Source organism: Parasteatoda tepidariorum, chromosome 4 (genome assembly GCF_043381705.1).
Source record: "Parasteatoda tepidariorum isolate YZ-2023 chromosome 4, CAS_Ptep_4.0, whole genome shotgun sequence".
NCBI lineage: Eukaryota > Metazoa > Arthropoda > Arachnida > Araneae > Theridiidae > Parasteatoda > Parasteatoda tepidariorum.
Window position 1 is genome coordinate 101,326,862 of NC_092207.1, and position 15,224 is coordinate 101,342,085.

At 29.0% G+C, this 15,224-nt stretch overlaps 1 protein-coding gene across 10 annotated transcripts in view; it reads right to left on the reverse strand.

Moving 5' to 3' along the window:
* LOC107438834 (dystonin-like protein short stop) overlaps positions 1-15,224 on the reverse strand; it is a 223,597-nt gene that overhangs the window by 23,672 nt on the left and 184,701 nt on the right. For all 10 annotated transcript variants that reach the window (XM_043046522.2, XM_071180282.1, XM_016051216.3 and 7 more), the window contains 17 exons: positions 14,988-15,200; positions 14,386-14,547; positions 13,361-13,531; positions 12,949-13,275; positions 10,669-10,995; positions 10,147-10,231; positions 9,845-10,071; positions 8,415-8,621; positions 6,760-6,879; positions 5,923-6,249; positions 5,494-5,700; positions 4,457-4,685; positions 3,681-3,907; positions 3,384-3,608; positions 3,198-3,299; positions 1,169-1,339; positions 931-1,086 (listed from right to left, as the gene is read on the reverse strand). In XM_043046522.2, the coding sequence (XP_042902456.1) occupies positions 931-1,086; positions 1,169-1,339; positions 3,198-3,299; positions 3,384-3,608; positions 3,681-3,907; positions 4,457-4,685; positions 5,494-5,700; positions 5,923-6,249; positions 6,760-6,879; positions 8,415-8,621; positions 9,845-10,071; positions 10,147-10,231; positions 10,669-10,995; positions 12,949-13,275; positions 13,361-13,531; positions 14,386-14,547; positions 14,988-15,200 (3,483 nt within the window). The remainder of the gene's footprint in view (positions 1-930; positions 1,087-1,168; positions 1,340-3,197; positions 3,300-3,383; positions 3,609-3,680; positions 3,908-4,456; positions 4,686-5,493; positions 5,701-5,922; positions 6,250-6,759; positions 6,880-8,414; positions 8,622-9,844; positions 10,072-10,146; positions 10,232-10,668; positions 10,996-12,948; positions 13,276-13,360; positions 13,532-14,385; positions 14,548-14,987; positions 15,201-15,224) is intronic.

A 15,224-nucleotide genomic window follows, 5' to 3' on the forward strand; every position in this document is an offset into this window, starting at 1 on the left:
AGCAGAAACATAAAATGGTGCTTAGTTACCACAAAATTTGACATATTCAACAAAGTAAAAAGCAGGGCTTTTGTATGAAACTCAAAGCGATATAAACTGAATATTATTGACAGATGTTTAACCTCTCTGAAACCACCGAAACCAGCTGTCACTATGAAACATTCATAACAGCAGAGCCATCTCTTAAAAACGGACCAAACTAATTTGTACTCCCAATAGAATAAAAAAATTTTTTGAAAAACTAAAATGAAATCCAAAATAATTTTAAAACAATATGCTCATAGATTTTCATATCATTTAACTTTTAAGCAATTTTCATTTAAAATTTTATTAAAAAAATTTTTTTTTTCCACTAGAATTGTAAGATAAGCTTTATTATTGGAAAATTTAACAAATGTAATCTAAATCTTCTGGCAGATATTTTAGAATAAAAAGAAAAGAATAATAATTATTTTTTTTGATGAATAAACATAATAACTGAAGTAATATTTTCTTTAATAAAATGAAACATAAGTTATAAATAAAATTTTTGTGTCTTGATAATTCTTTTATTAATAAGCTGACTGTAATTCTTTTCATTTTAAAAAGCTTAAAGAGTTTCCGGTAAAACGTGTCGATAGTTAAAGAAAAACTGAAATTCGATATTAAAAAAATTTTCTTTCAAAAATTTTAAAGATGTTTTGATTTGTAAAAGAATCTTAAAATTTATGTTTAAATAATTCAAAATTAGGGAATCATTTCATGGGAGTTTATGCCTAAGGCTCAACAAATTAACAATTTTGTAATATTTTTCTATTTACAATAGCTGACTGCATTGGCAAAATCTGTCTTTCTTTGTTAATTTACAATTTTCCTGTTAGTGAGAAAATGGAGTTATATTACAATTAAATTTTTGGCTTTCGATACAAACAACAGAATATATAAAATTACTTTGTGCTTAGCAAGTTCAACTTCAATAACTTGAGGATCACCGAAGACAGGTGTAAGGTCATCCAGAGTTTTTTCTGTTTTTGACATCCATGCCATAAACTCATCCAATGCATGTTGGAATTGACCAAGGCGTAATAAAGCATTCTCCAACTCCCTCTTAAAAAATAAAAATTAAAATGAAAGAAAATAGATTTAAATAAGCCAACTGAACAAAAAATATATTTAATGATTATTTTACCTGTCTGTTAACGATACCCTTGAGCAAGTCATCCCAGCGACGGTTTATTTCCGCCAATGGTTCCCTTATAGCTTTAGCTTGAGTGGGAGATGTTCTTTCCATGAGCTCATGAGCTTGTCGGTTGAGGGATTCTATTTCAACCATGTGAGGATCAACTTCTTGCTTGAATTCCTACATCAAAATCAAAAGAAAACTTTGCACCCAAGAAAGTTGTAAGTTGCTTAAAAAATGAATTTAAGTTTTAAAATGTTTGACTGCTATGCTTTACAGAAAAATAGAGAAGTTATACAATTTTCACTGTGTAAAACAAAACAAAGTTTAAAAAAATACTAGAAATATTTTATTTATCTATTGCACACACCAAACAAACAAAAAAGTAAGTAAGAAAGAAAAAAAACAGAAAAAAAAACTACTTGACGCTATCTTTGTATGGAACTTATAGAATTCAACAAGAAAGTTTATTTTCTGAATTTGTACACCTCAAAACCACACATTTAAAAATTGATTAAATTTATATACTACAGAACACATGCATAAAAAGAAGAAACAAAGAAAGTCAAATATAGCCCAGTGACTATAGGTTGCTGTGTATTTGACTTGATTTAAAGATTTTTAGGGTATAATTTGTATTTTCTCCTATTTTTCCACGTATTTTTACTCAATTTTTCAAATCAATTGACAGGTTGTTTCAATAGCTACATATATGCTGATATGTCGTTATGGTTATCTTGTGAATGTTAATTGAACTTGAACAATGTGTTTAATATTTATTGGATCATTTTCATATACCTTTCTTTTGTGAATATTAATACTTTTGAATTTTTATTTCTAGCTTGTTAATTTAAATATTTTGATTGTCCACAGTTTTTTAACATTAATTTACACAAGGAGAATCGAAATGGTGATTTTATATGCCTTCACTTAGTTGCACAATATGATAATTTTAATGCAATCATCTGATCAGGGCTCGAAAAAACTCAGAAATTTTACCCGTCCCCGAGGACGGCTTGTCCAACAATATTACCCGTCCTCATATGAAACTAACCCGTCGCTTCTAAATAAATAAAAATATAATTTTCTCTTATTTATTACAAACATTTATATAAATTGCACAATGAATTAGTAGTTACTAGGATTACAAATACTAGGATTACATTATACAGTAATAAAAGAAATACTAGGTTACTAATAGTAAAACCTAGTATTTCTATTATGAAATAATTTATTTCTTTGATGAAATAATTTAAATAACAAAGGTTAAGTTATCTGTCAATTATCATGTCAATTTATCCGATGGTACTGCGTTTTTTAAATGAATCAAATATGACGTTTGCCAGTTCCACAATCAAGCCAATGATTTACAGAGGTTTCTGCACAGAAATCTGAAAGAGGTTTTCCATTTAGGTAGATGTTCATAAATGCGTTTAACGCTTCTTGTTTAAGACCAGTAAGTAATGTGTTTTTTTGTAAGTTCATTGCTGAAAAGCCCCTTTCAACCGCTGCAGTACTCCCAGACAGAGAAAACATCAATTCCACCATGCGCAGTATGTTGCTGTATTTCGAGATTAGAGGGTCATTTTAGAAGTGAGGCGCTAGACTCTTGTAAGATAACAAAAACTGAAAATGTATCACGAACATTAATGGGAAAATGGCCGTCCGCGCGGACGCTGGATTCGAGAAATTTGTTGTCCGCAGAGAATTTTTGACCGCCGAGGACGGGCTGTTTTTTGAGCCCTGCATCTGATGCTAAACTGCAAATAATAATAATATAAATTAAATACACACTATTAACTTCAACACAAAAATGCCTTTTTCATTTATAAATTAAATAACTTAAAAGAAAGTTTTAACTTCCATATTTGGGGTTTTAATAACTCATTTTTATTTAAATTCTGCTGCAAATTATAATAAAATAATTTTTCATCTATTACAAAATAGAGATAAACAAAATTATTGTTTCTTTTTAAAAAAGGAACACTTCATTTTAAATTTCTTTATAAATCAAATTAATTTTTTTTCAAGTCAATACCTGCAACTGTTGAATTTGGCCTTTCACAGCTTCAATGTCTGAACCAACTGGCCCTAAAGCAGCAAAACTTTCTTCTGCAGAATCCAAAAATTCCAAGATATTCTGTGGACGATCATTTCATTTATAAATATATCAAAAGAATATAAATGTAATTTTATCTAAAATAAAAGCATTTTAAATACATACTCCGAGAATATCGTGGAAATTCATGGCTTTCTCCATAGCATCCACCAAATTTTGTTCACGTTTAGCATACAGAGATGTAACATTCTCCCAAGCAGAGTCCAAATCTTCAATATGCTTCTTAACCTCAGGTTTATCAGGTTCTCCACACAGTTGCATCAAATCTTGGCCAGCTTGGCGGCATTGCTCAACTTCGGGTTTAGTTTGCTCAATTTCTTGTTTGATTTCCTAGAAGAAAAAACAATAGTAAAATTCCTCCAGACACGACCTATTTTTCATAGTATGTAATTTAAATCATACCTCCAATGCATCTTGCTGATGTTGTATAGCACTCGGTTCAACAGCAGGAGGTTCTTGGGCATTCAAACTATCTTGGAGCTCTTTTAGAGCTTTCATAACCATAGTCAACTCATCCCAGAAACGCTCAGCAGCTGCTAGGGCATCCTCCAGGGATCTATTCCTATTGCTTGCCAATTTTTGAATATTATCCCATAATTGATTGAGTTTGTCAAGCTTCTGTTTAATATCTAAAGTTAAAAATAATTTTCAACCATTACTTGATTATGTTCTTAACATCTTCACTCTTAAATCGAAAAACCAGGCACATGCTTTTTGAAATCTCATTATTATAAGAATTACTATGTATTGAGATATCATTTGCAAAGTGTGCCACTATGAAATAAAGGTGACAAAATATTTTAAGTTATTCTTTAGTCTTGCTGTCACACTTATGCAGTTTATTGGCATGCCAGTAACAAAATTCTTGCAATAAAAAATTTGTAATTAAATTATAACAAATATATTCCTTGTTTCATACTAAAATGCAAAAAATAAATGAAATGATGAAAGAAAGATCATGAAGATTTTGTTCTGGTAGACAAAATCTTTAGCTACGCTTAAGTCAAGAATAGAGAATTTTCAAACTCTAAGTTTGTTTTCATAGTAAAAAATTTTGATCACAACAAAAAATCTGAAAAAAAAAAATTTATCTTCAAAAATGAAAATGGTTTTAAAAGAAATCCCATTAACATTTTGCTTATTCAACTACAAAGCACAGAATCTTAAAGAAAACTAACCTTTAACAGCTGGATCTCTAGCTCCACCTGCTTTAACAATGACATCATCAGCAGCCCTTTTTACAGCTTCTAATGCATTCGATCTTTTGTCAAGATCCTGAAGAACAGCTTGGTTATCATTTAATTGTTCTTCCAGTTTTTCTACATGAGCTGCAACTGGTTCAGCATTCTGAAGTTGCTCAGCAGTATTACTCAGGGAATTCAGCATGCCATCAAGTTTATCAGAGAACTGAAATAAATAGTTTGCTTTTAAAAGAATACTTCTAAGAAATTCATTTTTGAACAGAATTACTAAAAAAAGCGAATGACATTTTATTTTGATACTATAATTTCACATCCATGTTTTTTAGTTAATACTAAAATTCAAAATCTATTGGTACAAAGTATTTCTGGCAACTCACTATACCATGCATATGATATTTAACTTAAAATATAGATAGAATTTTAATTATTTAAAATATGGAGTATATTGATGGAATTACATTTTCAAATATAAAATATACATACAAGTTGTAAGTATTTTGACATGGTCTTTATAACTATAAACTGCCAACTTCAAAAAAAAAAAAAACTTTGCAGAAAATTTAATCAGATGAAAAAATGCCACTCATTTGTCTGAGATATTTTGTTGCTTAGAATAACATAAAAAAGGATGGCTTTTAAATGCTATTTATATCAAAAGTTAAATGGTTAAACATTATAATAGTATTACACATGTTTTATTAACAGTTTATCTATTCAAATATGAAAATGGTATGTAAAAACTATATAGGTCATTTCTCTCTCTCTCTTTTTGTACTTTTGCAACAATTAAACTAATAGTACAATCTCATTTTTAATATTCCAAAGCTGTACACATAAAATTATGTTAAAAAAAGGTAGCTAAAAACGCTTTTAAAATCTTAAAATTTGTAGGCAATTAGTGTTATTATTTTTAATAATAAAAAAACACCACAAAATTTGGCAAAAAATTATTGAGATCAAATTCCACACTATTTCAAACTAACTTTCAACTTTAATTGATAGAAGAAGCTTACCTGAGACGTTGCTTGCATAGCTTCTTCTAAAGCATTTTGTCTGTCTCGAAGTATATCTTTAAGTGCATTATATCGACTGTTATCAGAGTCCATTATGTTCTGCACTTTATGAGCCTCCTTTGGTATGCAAAGTTTTTTCAGTGCAGCCCCTGTTTTATTCAGCTTGTCAACAAGAGGTTTATGTTCATGCACGGACTGCATCAAAGCCTAGAAATTAAAAAATTTAATCTTCAATATCATTACAAATTAGAAGGAGCTGTCATTATTTAAGTTTTTTAAAAATCTCATTTGTAAAAAAACTCATTAACGGTTAATACAATTCAAGTTCAATCGACAGTACTAACAAGAACAGATTTTTTTTAATCATCTGACTGAACTGAAAAAAAGTATTGTGTGAAAAATTTATTTCTAATTACAAACTTCTTGTACCTTATTTCTATCTTGTTGTTTTTTGATTTGGTGTGCATTCATGGCAGGTGTTTCCATCAATTCAGCTTCACTTTCAATCTCATCTAACCACTGGCATAGATCAGCATGAGTTTCAAAGAAATGTTCTGCTAGTGGCAACGCTTGCTCAAGGACAGCTAGACGATCAGCACACATGGCAGACACAGAATTTGCAACTTCTTTCAGTTCATCCGCTTTGTTTCTCACTTCTGCTAGATCGTTTCCACTCGACTCTCTCATTAATTTTTTGGCAGAAGACAAGATATCTCTCACGCGCCCTTTTTGACTGCTCACCTCGTCATTTAGAACCTATGTAACAAAAATTATTAACAACAATTGCATTTTTACAAACTTTTAAAATTGTAATAAAATGAAACAATAATTTTAACGGTGATATTTCTAAAATGAAATCTAGTAAACTGAGTGAAAAACTAAATTAGACTTACAAAAAATGATTTTTGAAATAAGTTAACAGGCTAGAAGTGTACAGATTCTTGCTCTTTATAATTTTAATAAAAAAAATATCTAAAATATAGAACCTACTCTGTTAAATTTTATATGCTATTTACAATTCAAATTTATAACAGGCCATAAAATAAAATACTTTAACTACTAGATCACAGAAAGGTTAACAAACACTATCAGGCACAATTTTGAGATTCAATCTAAGTAAATTTAAAAACATTAATCGTGTAATTGAAACAAGTGTCACTGACTAAGAAAAATTCAAATCTTATCAAAGTTAGCTAGAGTGAACAATAATAATCTTCAGTTTTAGAAAACACATTTGTTTGCTAAAACTAACACATTTAATCTTACCTTTTGTTCTTTAAGTAAGACAGCTAATGAATCTGGATTAGCTGTTAAAGGCTCAGCTTGTAATAATTGTTTTTCAACATCATGAAACCAGTCTAATAAGTCTTCAATATCACTAATAACCTGCATAAAATGATACAAAATATAACAAAACCTAAGCTTAGGCAAACTCATAAAATTCTAACTTAAGTAAATCAAATAATTTTTAACTTAATTAACTCTTATAAAACAATGCAGATAAGAAGTGTTTAATAACATTGATGAACCATTCTACTTAGCCCAACAGTAACAACAATTTGTAGAAGCAAGTTTATGTTTTAATTTCGGTTTTATAGCAAAGAACTGAAGAAAAAAAATACATATAAATAAAATAAAAAAATACACGGATCCTCAGCCTTATTTCTAATTTAATAATTTAAATCAAATTTATAAAGAGAATTGTGTATTATAAAATTATTAATAGAAATATAATTTTTTAAAAAGCCAAATGAAATTAATTTTAATAATTCTTTCACAAAGGAATATTTTATCCTTAAATATTTTAAATATATATTACAGATTTTGTAAAAAGATTTAACACAAACATATGCAATGAAACTTTCCGAGTGCAACCCACTGTTATTCGAAAAGTAGTTAGAGAAAAATATTGAGAAGGTAATTGTATCCTGTATTAATAAAAGAGCTTAAAAAACAATAGTTTTTCCAAATTTTTATTGAATATCGCAGACTATACAAGTAGTACTAGGTACATATTTTCTACCTGCACGAAATCCTTCGCATGCTCTTTACAACCCAGTCTTCACCTAATTTTTGGAGAAAAATCTGAATATACATTTTTAGAAGACATTTTAACATCAAAAATGTTGGTGTCTTTAGAAACTGGTCATCGGAGGAGAGAGAGAGAGTCGCTCGATCTTAGACTCTCCACTGGAAAGTGCGTAAAAAAATAAACAGACCACCACACATAACTTTTGATCTGATGATCCGATCTAGGACACAATGGTTTGAAGGGGTAACCTTAAATATGCTAAAAATTACTGCAGCCGATATTTTAAGTTATAAAAACAAAAATGTACTTTAATAAACATGGTTTCCTCCCCCGCCTGATTCAGATTTCGGACACCCCAAATTCAGCGGAATCTGGGAAATATAGTTCCGATAGTTTGGTCAGGAGAGCAGTCCGCAGTTTGGATCCCTTAATGATAATTTTTGTGGATTTCTCCTTCCTCTTAAAGCAAATTTTTCACACAATTATAAAACTTGTTTATCCAAAGATAGTTCTATTCAAAATATATTTCTTATTAAATATTTATTATTTTCCCTTATTTTATTTAATAATAGCTAAAAAAATTTCCAGCTGTGAGGTATAAAATATTTTACTTTATTTTAAACAATCTAGTTTTACATGGCAAAATACAAAATTTGAACAAAATCGGTTGAATATTTCTAAAAAATTTGAAATTTAGAAACGTCGCACTTTGCTCAAAATTTGTAAAATTTTATTTTGGTTAAATTTTGAGTCCTAGAATATGTAGATCCAGCCATTAGATCAAAAGTTATTCTAGGTGGTTAATATTTTTTGTGAGCTATACATAAAAGATAAATGCTAAAAGAACTTAAAAGAACAAATTATAATACTTAAAAGAACAAATACTAACTTCAACATTTCTCTGCTTTGATAAATCAATCCGTTCTGCTTTTCTTTGAACTTGTTCACATATAGCATCAAATCTGCGATTGATACGAGTTACTTGATTTTCTATATCTGCTGCTCCTTGACCTGGCGACATCTGACACAACTGAGGACCTAGATGATTTAGAGTTTCAACCAAAGGTCTATATTCTTGGATTTCTCCTTCAAGTCTCTAAAATTAGGACACTAAAATTAAAATCAGCAAAACCACAAATATTTTAACTAAACCGTTTAGCTTAATTATAAATATAATACGACCAAGATTAGCTTTAATTTATCACTAGAGTTTGTTTTAATTCGTGTACTAAGTTACTTGTGAAAAGCTTTAACAAAAATAGTGTTGCGATCGTTAGCTCAAAAGAATTGTTAACCTTTAAAGTTACAAACATTTGCAAGTAAAACTAACATACATGAAATTAGTTCTTCACTATAACATCATATTGTGTCCAAATAGACAGTTATTCAAAACCATTCATTCTTTAAATTCATTATGATTAAAAAGGGACATGTCAGATTATAATGTAAAATTTAAAACTCAATAGTTGTATATTATTTAAAAGTTCTGAAAAATACACATTGCTATATTACTTTTGCGACTAATTATTCACAAGAAATACTTGTTTTAATCAAACGGTGAGATGACAAATCAAAAGTCTCTTTCTTAGAAACTTTGTCTGCATTTTTTTAATGTTTTTAAACAAACATATCGAAGGTTCGTTTTCAGTACAATTCTTTAGTTTAAAATTCATTTAAAAAATTAGATGCGTAATCTATAAGCTAATTTATAAAAAAAATATCTACATTTAACAACTCAATTTGAAAAGCGTGCATAACAGTTGTAAGTTTTAACAAAAGCTTGGTTGGGTAAGATGTCTGTCATAAGAATTGTAAGATAGCTTACATGGCAGATAGACATAAAGAAGAACAACAACCTTTTCTTCGACTTAACAGAGCAACGTGCTTAGTAGTTTTTAGATTTGTTTTGTTTCCAAAAAATATGATTTAACAATTTTACTACAGGGTTGGAATTTATCATACTTATAATGATTTCGAACAACCACCATTTAATATTGGATTGATTTTTGAAAGTGCGCTAAAAATTATCATTTTCTTACATTATTTAATTTGAAGCACCTGAAAGGAAATACTCACTGCACACTCAAACAAAAACATTTCGCTTTTAAACATGAATAATATAAATAATTAAATAAAATTAATAAATGCTTAAATTTTTTTTAAACATTCAAGTATAACTATGGAGACATAAAATCTATACTTAATTATAGTAAAAATACATAATATGGGAATACTTAATTGAATGCATTTTCATGACTAATCCATTTTGCTAAATGACTCTATTTAGGTAGCCAAAGTTTTGTTTAAAATATTAATTACTTGAATAATAGTCTCCTGGCTAGAAAGTCCAACATTTTCTAAGTTTTTAAGTTGCCTTTCTGTATCCTCCATCCAGACTATAACTCTTTCATGCGATGCATGATAATTTTGTACCAGGGGTAAGGCATCTTGAGCTTGTCTCAATTTATCTGCTGCGCGACTAGTCAGGTCTGTGAATTTTACACTCAGATTATCAAGTTTTTCTTTCATACGAATAACATCGTCACCTAAGAAAAATTATATGAATCAATTGACATCCTTAAATAAAAGATACCATCTTCATGATTTTGACTTCAACAAACCTGATGCATGCTTCATTATTTCTTGACCTGCATTAGCAACCTCATCAACTTGCTTCTGGTGATCTGCAATTTCCTCACTCAGTTCCTGTAAGAATAATTAAAAACTTTTTAAAAATATCAGATAAATCACCCATAAAAAGTAAGGATCCATTTGAAAGATGCAAAAAGAAATTATAATGGATTAAATTACATTGGATATCAATAATTAATCTTTGAAATGTCTTAAATATTTTCCTGCATAAAAAAATAATCAGTAAAAATTGAAATGAATTAAGTAATTTATTTTACAGCTTAATGCTGTCAAATGACTCACATCAAAATTAGTACATAGTAAGATTAAGGCCATATTTAATTTCTTGATTAGGAGTATGATATGCAATGGTCACAAATTTACTGAATTTTGAGATAAATTACATACCATTAAAAAAAGAAACTGTATGATTGAACAAGATAATTTTTAGATATTTACAGGCTTCATAATATCCATAACAAAAAATAGAAAATAAAATAAAGAAAACTTACAACAAGTTCATCCAGTTGCTCTTGCAGTTTATCAACATACACACTCAATGTGCGGAAGCGTGAAAAACGTGACGCCATTTCATCAATCCAAGCCATGAGATCTTCATAGTTCATGTTAAATGAGCCAAGTCCTTGGAATGCTTCAGCCAATAGTTGACCAATGTGTTCACTGTCCTCCACAACTTTAGCAAAATGGTTTGTGGCATCTTGCAATTTTTCTACGACCATCTGTGCTTCATCATCACCTACTAAGCTCATTAGAGTTTGAGCCACCTCTGTTAATTCTTCAAATGCAGCCTTGTGATCCATTATATCATCATGGAGAGCCTATAACAAAAGAATTATAATTTTTCATTTTCATTTGCCATTATTAAGAATAAATTACTGCAGACATTTACAATAACTGTGCATTTAATTAAAATTTTCTTTCTTTAATAAAAGTTTTATGTAATTTTGAGCTTGAGAATATGCATAATTTGTATTGTGTATAACAACAAGAAAATTTTTGTTGCAAATTTTCATTTGATACACAAGAATAAATTTGTACAGTTCATTGAAACTTCTGTATCAATTTGACTGTAATAAAACATTCGTTTAGACTATATTATCATACATACATTCTGCTTAGATTACAATTTTTCCCTCAGATGTTTATTTACCTAAGCAAATTTAGTGTGTTTGTAAAGACTTAAAATTAATTCAGATAGGTATTCAATATGAAAAATTCTCTTTACAAAACTAGGTTAAGATGCATACCAATTTTTCCTCTCACTAGAATCATTCTTTTGGGATATGTTGCCACTCTTATTCAATACCTTACAATGTGGAAGAGCTGCGAAATTCAACATTTTGTTTCTATTACAGGATCTGCTTCTAACAAGTACATAAATTGAGACATAAAGATGAATACTGCCATGCAAATAAAAAAACGTCACAGTAGATTTGGAGAAAAGTGGCTTCACAACTATTTTCTTTCTATTGCTAATACTGTGAACACTAAAGTAGAAATTCAAAAAACTGATAAAACAAAATCTTTTGCAATAACAGGGTGCATAGCCAAATTATTCAACAAAAAATAAGCACCTTTTAAGCACTTTTCAAGCACTCAAAAAATATTTTTAAGCACTTAAAAAAAAAATCATAATTAGGCAAGGTTGGAAAGTTTTTGACAATTGACGGTTTTCAAGTTTTAACCGTTATGTAAAAAATAATAATAATAACCTTTTGACATTGTTTTTGACAATTGTCAAAAATCATGAAATTTTGAATCCTGTGAAACGAATGGCGTTTTCATACACTACGGACTGACAATACGCCAAAATAGATTGGGGTTGAATTAATTGTGAAAACGTTGAATAGAACAACGGGAACTGTGTCTTTTTGAAAAATTCGGAACAAAAATCAACATAGTAAAGGAAAAATCTCATTTTGAAAAAGGGAAAATTAAACACTTTTCAAAAACACTCAATGAAAAAAAGCACCTTTAAGGGCTTTTAAAAACTGAAAATCGAAAACAAGTACTTTTAAGCACTTTTTAAAAATGCTACGCACCCTAAATAAGTATCTTATCATGCAGAAATGCTAAATAAAAAATCTCAATTTTGAATTTGTTGTCGCTTGACTTTTGCATGACAGAATACTTTTGTGTCTTTATACTTAATCATTATTTTAATGCTGTATCACTGATGTTTCTCATGTCATTTTAGGGCCAGTTTTGGAAAGCGAATGATGTGAGCACAAACTAATAAATAATCAATGAAATAATAAAACAAAACCCAGGAAAAAATTATTTATAATAAAAAAATTGGACCATAACAGATTTAAAAAATATAGTGCACTATTTGTCACCATACACTTTTTCTCAAATGCAAATTTATTATCAACACAACCATGGGCATGCAGGGGTCCAATTTTTGAGGGTGATAACTAAATTAATCAGTTATAATAGTTGTCTAAATTTCACAAATAAGAAGGAAAAAAACATCTTAAATATCTGCAAAAAGATTAATAATTTTTATCTCTTTCATGTTTATATCTTTAAAGAATTTAAATTGATGATATTTCATGAAAAATTTCTTTATGGGTCTGAAATACTGAGGGGGAGGATTTGTAACAATTTCTAATTATTGAGGGGTACATATACCCACCAATGACGCCTGCAAACACAAATGAGTGAATCTCCTTGTACATGAAGATTTGATGATAAGAAAAAAGACTTTTTATCGATTTATTGAATCAAAATTGTTGGGACATTTGAGAATTCTAAAAACAGAAAAATACCTCATGCTCTATCATACGTTTCCTAATTTTCTCCTGGTCTGTAGGAATGGTAGCCATTGCTGCCAACTTCTTCTCAGTTTGTTCTAACCACTCTTCTAGAGGTATAATACGATCTTGGAATTCTTTAGCAACTGGTATGGTTCTTTCGAGTGCATCAGTGCGTTCCTGAGCAGAATTGGACAATTCATCAAACCTATGCATTAAGTCATTCAGTTGAGATTCTATCTGCATACGTTCCATAGGTTCAGCATTTTTCATTATTTCTGATCCCATTTGCATCAAAGAGGACATGCTGTTTTGTCGATCGAAAAGTAGTTTATTCAGGAACTATAAAAATAAAAAAAAGAATAAGTAGTAGCATAAGTGAATAAAACGTGTTAAAATGTGAAACTACAATGTTTGAAACCACTACCTTCTGTTCTTGTAATTGAGCTTTAACAACTTTATAATCAGCGGAAGGAGGTTTTTGATTAGCAACCATTTCTTCTGTATCTTCCAACCATTTCTGCACACCATCCAGGGCATCTTGGAACTTACCAGACTGTAAGAAAGCTATATCCAGTTTTCTCTCTCTCTCATTCATCTATAATAAATATTATTTTAAATTGTTACAAAATAATTCATTTTCAAAGGAGAAACATTATTTGGAAATTGCTGAAATAATTGTTTGCAACATTAAACAGTGTTTACAGCATTACTAGCAAAAATATCTTTGGCATTTTTCAATTATAATTGTTGCGTCATCCTCTCTCTCTTTAAAAGTAACAGTGCGGTATAGTCAGATGCTTCAAGGATTTTGATGAGAGCGGTTGTAACTAGTCAATCTCCTTTGCTAACAATTTTGAATAAAGTTAAAAGAAAATTGTGAATTTGCTTACCAGCCTAATTATCCCTCTCCTGCTCTTTTGATTTTAATATTGGATATTTTTTACAATTAATAATTTTACAATAATTATGTAGTTTCAGTCATTTTACAGTCTAATAGTTACTAAAAAAATATGTTAGACTACAGGAATTATATTTGTACAAAAATATATATAAAAAAAAATTAGATTAAAATTTTCTTTTTCATTCATATTCAAAAACGTATTAATAATTGATTTTGTAAATGAAGGACATTAACGATTTCTCCTAGATCTAAATAAGTGCAAATTTGAAAAATGATTGTTCGGGAGTGAGATGAGTCAAAAATGTTTTACATTTAATACAGAAAAAGACACCGACGTTTCATGCTTTATTTCATAACCATAAATTTTTAAAATGCTCAATATAATATTTTTCACCTATTTTGATTTAAATTAAAACAATATAATAAAAAAATATAAACAATTATCGCATATGCTATATAAACAATTACAATTTAAAAAACTCATATATTGCAAAATACGTTTCATGAATAATCATTTGATATTAGAGAAGCAATGATGGATCTCTTACTTTCTGTTTCAAATTGTTCCACTTTTCATTAAGAGAATCCAAGTCTTGTTCCAATATAGATGTATCCACTCCTGAGGATGCAGATTGGATTAAACCTTGTCCAACTTTGTTGATGCCATCTATCTGTTTTCCTAGTGGCTCTAATCTATCTTTATGGTAGTGCTGTAAGTAAAAATTTTTTTTAAGTTCTCACTTCTATTAAATAAAGGTTATCTCATGTGGTGCCTATAAATAAATTAAAAAGCCCTTAAAACTTATTATCAATCCATAAAATATTTTAATATTAATCTAAAAATTACAAATATAAAAAAAAATGCAAACTATAATAAAGCTAATTTAAAAAAAAGCTAAAAAAAACACCATAGAGATACGAGCATACAAATTTTAATAGATGAATTTTTGATATGATTAAATTAATGAAATGCACATAATAGCCCAAAACTGTGAACATAAGTCATATTGTTAACTTAAGCCACAAAAAATTATTTAATCAGACAGTGTTATATGTACCTCTCGAAGAGCAAATATCAGTTGGATACTTAAGTGTTATAACACCTGTGTTCACCAAAAGAAAACAACCTTAGAGAGAGTAGGATGATTACCTTAAATTCTTCCTGTTGAGAGCGAATGGCATCAACTTCTCCTCCAACAGATTTAAAAGATCGTTCTTCATGAATAGTATCTTCCAAGTCTCTAGATATATGAGTGTAGTCTTCATAAAATCTTTCTAATCTTGTTAACATAGCATCCAAATTATTATCTCTCGTTTTTGCTCTTTCTTCCAGTCTAATGAGTTGGCGCTGTAAACTATCCAACTGAAAAAATATCAAATTAACAGA